This window comes from Aulonocara sp. 'chitande type north' Nkhata Bay, linkage group LG7 (assembly GCF_057382095.1).
Source record: "Aulonocara sp. 'chitande type north' Nkhata Bay isolate Kocher_YH1m ecotype deep benthic linkage group LG7, A_spYH_male_GT1.1, whole genome shotgun sequence".
Taxonomy (NCBI): domain Eukaryota; kingdom Metazoa; phylum Chordata; class Actinopteri; order Cichliformes; family Cichlidae; genus Aulonocara; species Aulonocara sp. 'chitande type north' Nkhata Bay.
Window position 1 is genome coordinate 8,268,778 of NC_141350.1, and position 6,902 is coordinate 8,275,679.

General features: G+C 38.4%; 1 protein-coding gene across 1 annotated transcript; it reads left to right on the forward strand.

Annotated features, from left to right (window-relative positions):
• The first annotated feature begins 77 nt into the window (after positions 1–77).
• Positions 78–6,849, forward strand: LOC147324474 (guanylyl cyclase inhibitory protein). Its single transcript, XM_086298306.1, has 4 exons — positions 78–1,550; positions 2,722–2,854; positions 4,626–4,968; positions 5,491–6,849. Exons 1-4 carry the CDS (start codon positions 1,480–1,482, stop codon positions 5,631–5,633), a joined length of 690 nt encoding a protein of 229 aa, XP_086154432.1. The 5' UTR covers positions 78–1,479; the 3' UTR covers positions 5,634–6,849.
• The last annotated feature ends 53 nt before the right edge of the window (positions 6,850–6,902 follow it).

The following is a 6,902-nucleotide window of genomic DNA, read 5'->3' on the forward strand; positions in this document are numbered from 1 at the left end:
AAACATGAACTACTGAAATCCAGCAAAATCATTTGGTTTGTGGCACATGGATTTTTATACCGTGCGTGTGTGTGTGTGTGCATGCGTGCGTGCGTGCGTGCGTGTGAGATATACCAGTTGTCCACATATACCAGTGTTGTCCACTGAGCTTTCGGGGTCAAAAAGGCTGCACGTCTATGTGTTATCTTCACATAATCGTTATAATGAAACGGTGCAGTCTTAAAAAAAAAAAGTTCCTGTTTGCTTCTTGGGAATACTTTTTTCCCCCTCATTTCTTGAAGGCCACGTCAAGATTTTTCAACAAGAACTCGTATTTCGAGGCTGGAAAAGCTTGTTGTGGATCATGCAGAAAATTGTCTGTTATATCTAATGCTTGAATTTTTAAGGAGCCGGTTGATGGAGCAGCTGAACTCTCAAGAGGACTCCTCCTTACTTGTGTCCGGTCTGAAGTGCCTTTGGACACAAAATGAACCTCTACTGCTTTTTGGAAACGGTCTCCGACGTGGCGCCTCTGCAGACTTTAAAAGGAGGGCTGAAACGTATCACTGAATAAGCTTGATGAAACGTGGCATGCTGTGCACATCAGAGATGAAACTGGAGCTGCACGTAGTTGCATCAGTGCTCTCTTTGTAACCGAACATGTAGAGCTATGAAGCTGTGCCATAGATGCAGACTGGTCCTTTTGAAAGGCAAAAAGTCAGTATTTTTTTTCATCCTGTGTATTGTGGATGTCATTGCATTCTTGTGAACGCCACTTTCCCAGAAAACTAACGCATCAGCTTATGTGGTTTATTAGTGATGAACCTTTTTAAAGAGGTGTATGTTTTGCTTCTGTCTGTTCAGAATAAAATAGTTTTTGTAAGGTAGGGAATGTTTTATTTCATGTCCGTGTCTGTGTGTAGCTGCATGTTGCTTTGGTTTTACTGATTTAATTTTTAAAAACAATTGCATTATTTGAAATGGAAAGCCAAGACTTGAGCGCCAGTTGCTCCACCAGAGGCAGGACCTGAACTCTTGGGGTTATATTTTCCAGGCTATTTGCCAGTTTGCTACTGCCGCTGTCCATACTGGTTTCTGCCACAAGTTTAGTCATGTTCGATATTCAGGCTCCAGACGATGTTGTCTGATGGATTATTGCTGCTATTATCAACATGTCTGGGCCGTCTTCCCAGGTTGTGAATAAATATTAGTTTACTGAAACTTCAGCTGAAACTTTGGTTGATTATTTATTTTTAAATGATTTCTTGGCTCTGATAGAAACACCCTTCAGTCTGCATGGCCCTTGGTGATGTGCACTGTCTTGAGTAATTACATTGTTCTCTTTGTCCCCCCACCTCCCCTCATGTGAGGAGATTAGCTCAGAGTAATTTGTCAGATGTGATAAGGCAGTGCTTGGAGCAACTAAGAAAGCATAGCGTAAGCTGGGATTTCTGCAAAGTAAAGTCAGTGGTGAGTGCGGAGCTGCTTTGTCTTTACAGTATGGGCCAAGCCGCTGTCCGGACTTGTGGAAGAAGCAAGTCATATGTTACAGAGCTGTATGAATGGTTCAGGTAAGCTTTTGAATTTGTCTTAAATTTTTACAGGAAGTTGAAAACAGATGCAGATTTTCTTTAGCCTTAAATTGATTATTACGTTCATGCCCAGAACGGAACAGACATGGCATGGTGGTGCAGTGGTTAGTACTGAAGACTCAAAGCAAGTTGGTTCTTTGTTTGAACCTGCTAGCTGGGTGGAGCCTTTCTGTGTGGAGGTTGCATGGTTTCCCTGTTCCTGCGTGGGTTCTTTTTAGGTAATCCAGCTTTCTCTCACAGTCCCAAGATGTCCTTGTTAGGTGAAGTCCTGAAACCAGATTGACCATGGGCGTAAATATAAGCTGAGTGATTGCCTCTGCGTTGCCCTGAGTTAGACTGGGTGACCTGTCCATGTTTTATCCAGCTGCTCAACACAGGGGTGAAAATGAATGAAATTTATAGAACAACTTAAAGAGATTTTTTGTTCAAAACAATCCTTGCACATCTATTATCCTGGACTTCAATTCATTCTCTGACTGAAACAAGCAGTTTTGCCTCCTGAGCCAACTTTGCTTTGATTGGCTGCCCCTCCAAACAACAGGTATAAACAGCAGCTGAATGGGAACTTTTGACCACATTAGGAAATCTGCTCTCACTGACATCATCCAGAGACAAGAGTATTACAAAAATCTGAAATGTAGTTTTTAGAGCAATCTGGCGCTCATTGTAATTACTTGCGCATGTGCTAATTTCATGGTTAAATAATGTTTGAGCATATTTAAAATAAGCATCCATCAGCGCGAGAGTGTACTTGAATTTGGGATCAATACATTTATTTTTACTCTTATTGATTTTAGCATTGTAGGACTTTCCAGTGTATTTAGCCAGATTAGAATTTGTTGTTTTTGCAGGCAAATCTGCAAAACTAACAGCATCAGCAACAAAGTAAAGTATTATCTCCTGTGGACTGATCAGCTTCACTCTGCCATGATGTCATTTGGCCTAATTATCTTGGCACTTGTGCCGCACTCTGTAAATAAGCTTTCAAACACATGTAATCCACACAGGTTGGGGATGGGTTGACCTTAATTCCACTGATTCTCAATTTAAGACACATTTTCTCTCAAATCAGACCCCTCTCTCAAACTCCCCTTGTTTTCCAAATCCTTTGGTGTATTAAAACACAAACTGTTGTTTTTATCTGTGGCAGAAAGTTTGTTATCGAGTGTCCAAGTGGGCTAATCGCTCTTCACGAGTTTCAAAGGCATTTCTGTGATGGAACTGTGGGCAGTGAGTCAGCAGAGTATGCAGAACAGATTTTCCGCACGCTCGACAGCAATGGGGTAAGCATGACTCTATAGAGTAGGTCTATACAGTACAGGAGTCTTGAAAAAGTATTGAGTCACCACTCACTTCTTTATATTTTTGCCTCCATGAAATCCAGAATTGCAAAGTTTTAACCTCCTAAGACCTTAACTCTTTCATGGCATGCATTTTTAATTTCTCTTTGCTATTTGGGCTGATTGGGACCTGATGAATGTAAAAACAGTGAATTATGTGATTTTTTTTTTTTTAACCTAATTTTTGTTTCTAAGAAAAATGAGATCCACATATGAGGACATTGGCTTTAAATTTCAATAGAACAGTGGCAGTATAATATCCCTGTAAGTGGATATCAGGCCCTTGTAGAGCAAAATGTAGTATTCTGGTCTAAAACAACCCAAAATGTGATATCCACATATGTGGACGCCAGGTCCTAGGAGGTTAAAGTAAACCTGGGTAATAATTATCCAGGTCTTCCAAAAAAGTATTCATAGAAAAACACACTTTTTTTTCACTCTTTGTGCCTGAAATATTTTAGAGGAATTATTTTTTTCACTTAACACTGAATCATTCAGGCAATAAAAGGACACCTAATTCAAGGGATGAACCAGTGTTGTCTTCACATAAGTTTAACGAATAGCTCATTTAAAATTGTATCTGTAGGAAGCCTGGGAGCCAGTCTCAAGAGTACATAATTTGTTCCAATATCTTTGGATTCAAAGAGATTCAAGATTCAAAGCGTTTATTGTCATTTAATCTATGAAAAGGGCCAAAAATTAGATATTTTGACAGGCATAAATTTGTGGTAGTTTTGCTCAGAGATGCATCTGGGCCTTCAGTTGATCCATGTATTAGATTATCATGCTGAAGCTTAACCTCCTAGGACCTGGTGTCCACAAATGTGGACATCACATTTTGGGTTATTTAGACATAAATACTCAATTTTGCTCTACAAGCGCCTGATATCCACTTACGAGGACATTATACTGCTACTGTTCTATCGAAACGAATATCCTCATATGTGGCTCTCATTTTTCTTAGAAACAAAAATTAGGTAAAAAAAAAAAAAAATCTGGTAATTCTTTGTTTTTACATTCATCAGGTCCCAATCAGCCCAAATATCAAAGAGAAACTAAAAGCGCATGCCGTGGAAGAGTTCAGGTCTCTGGAGGTTAAAGAGAAATGGTCTCGTGGAAGGGTGTCTGTGAAGAAACCATTCATATAGAATGGAAACAGGAAGAAAAGGCTGAGGAATGAAAATTACACAAGATCTGGACTGAAAATCAGCTAAAACAGGTCTGGTGGCGAGATGAATCCAAATGTGAAATGTTTAAATGATTGTCAGAATGTAGGGGTCATGTCAGGGGATGGGTACAACAGTGAGTGTGTAGAGCCATTTTCTAAAACGCAATGGAGGCTCTGTAGGGGGCGGCCAGTGGTGGTGGGGATCTTGTCAAAATTGATTAAATTAAGAGTGCAAAAATTACAATCAAATTTTGATCCATCATACAATACCATCTGGAAAGACACTAATTAGCAACAGCTTCATTTCTCAGCATGATGGTGATCCCAAACACACTGCCAGTGAATTAAAGGCGTATCTGTGAGATCATCTTGACAGAACTGAACAAAAGGCAGCAAACATCCAAAAATCTTTGAATATCCTTCAGAAATAGTTCTCCAGGCATATTGAAGACAACTAAAAGAAAGGACATGCTTTCATAGTCATGCATCACAAAACTGAAACAAAACATTAACTGTGTGGTGCTTTTTTTTTTTTTTTTTTTTCAGGATGGGGTGGTTGACTTCAGAGAGTATGTCATGGCCATCAGCATGCTTATTGAAGGTTCAGCTGTTGAGAAACTGCGCTGGTCATTCAAGCTCTATGACAAAGACCGAGACGGAGCCATCACAAAGGAGGAAATGCTGGAGATCATGCAGGTGTACAGGCTCTGTGTCGTGGTATATAAAACAGAAGATGTGCCAGATGTTGCAGTTCGACTGATGTGCGTTTCTTTGTTCGGACAGGCTGTTTATAAGATGAACGTGGCTGCTGGTTTAACCAAACCGAACCCACTTACAGCTGAAGAATGCACCAGCAGGATATTTGTGAGATTAGATAAAGACAATAACGGTGAGGAAAGGTGGCGACTTTTCCCTCCTTTTTGCGTGTAATCATACTGCAATGTTATTTCTATGTGTATCAAAGTTGATTATATATGTTTCTATAGAAAAGGTAAACAATCCAATTTAAAAAAATAAATAAATCCACCACTAAAATGTGGTTTGTTTTTAAAAGTATCTTTAGTAACAACTTTAAACAATAAAAACATCCTTGAAGCCTAATAAGGCTAATTGAAGACAAAACTGTAGCATGTTTGATGCTGATTAAAAATAACAAAATGCAAATGGATTGCTCAACCCACAAAATAAGTAAGAGGCAAAAATGTTAATCTAAAAGATATGATTTGCTCTTTTCCATTTTGATATAATTAAAGACAACCAATACTCTGGATAATATACAGAGGCATATTTTACTGACGGTGGTTCCCCAAATTTAGCCCCAAAACTTTCCATTCACTAGTATCAACCCTCACAGACAGATTATTAACAGTCAGTCCAGTGGTGTTTGTCTAATCGGTGCCCGTCCTTGCAGCAATCATCAGTCTGGAAGAGTTCATAGAGGGAGCGCTGGATGACAATTGGATCAGAGAGATGCTGGAATGTGACCCGAGCACCGTGAAGGTGGGGAGGCCGCTGAAGAGGGACACCGCTTTGGAAAACCCACGGTTAATTTGAAGTGGTTCACTATTTAGGCACACTGGACCAGCCAGTGTTTGGGCTAAAAATTCAATGAATTAAATTCTATCTTCATCTATTGGATAACTTTGTCGTAGCTGCTTTAGAGTGCTGTAACATTTGGAGCTTATTTTATCAAGCTTCCACAAGCTGAAATGCCGTGTTTGTGTTTTTATGTATTGCTCTGTTCTGGGTTATTAATGTTACTCAAACATACCAGATTTTAGAAAAAGTATGAATTTACATATGTAAATCCATAATGTACACATGACACATGTGAGTGAAAAAAGAAAAAAAAGAACTGTTATTATAAATTCTGCACTTGTGGACAGATTAACTTGCACAAAGTAATGGACCCTAATAACATTATCAGAATCAGAATCAGAAAGGGTTTTATTGCCAAATGTTGAGCAGGTTTACAACATTAGGAAATTGCTGCGGTGCTTAGTGCAAACATACTGTCATAAACGCTTAAATAGATATAAAAATAAAAATAAGAATAAGAATTAAAAGTGCTAAGTAGATAGATATATACATGAGTGCAGGTGGTGATCAAAGTTAAGAAGCTCTTCTCTGGTGTAAGAATATCCAGAGGAGTGCCCAGACACAGAAGTTATGCACAAAAACAAAACAGAAAGAAGACATCTCCACTAATGAGGCCTCACCAATGGGTATTCATGCTACATCAAAGTAATTGGGTAATAGACTAATAAAAATTAAAGAAAAGTTACTATTTTTTTACTACTACATTATTTATTTATTTTTACAGTAGATATATAGTGTTAAAACGTTTTCTGTGGAAAAAAACCACAATTTTAAACATGTATTTTTGAAATTACAGGACAGTAAATGACCAATGTGATTTTTAAAAAATGTAATTTTTACACATCTATTTCTTAAAATTTACGCTCGGAGAATCATGCTATTATTATTTTATTTTATTCTATTTTATTTATGTATTTATTTATTTTTTCGTCACTGACGCTTTAACACCACTTGGTGTCGCCTGTACTTCTTTAAAGCTCACTAGCCACAAAAGTAAGGCTTCCAAGAATTTAAGGAATACGTCTCTTCCCCGATCCAGGAAAACATGGGGAATTTCACTTTTGCGTTACTTAGCTCGACGGACCGCTGTGTGTGAAAGCTGCTGTTGGTTGTGACTATTCCTACATCAAGATGACAATAAAAATGTTTGTTTTGTTTTTTTCAAACAGTTTCTGGTTTCTCTGAATCATTTCCCGTACCGGAGATGACTGAATCTCCCGCAGA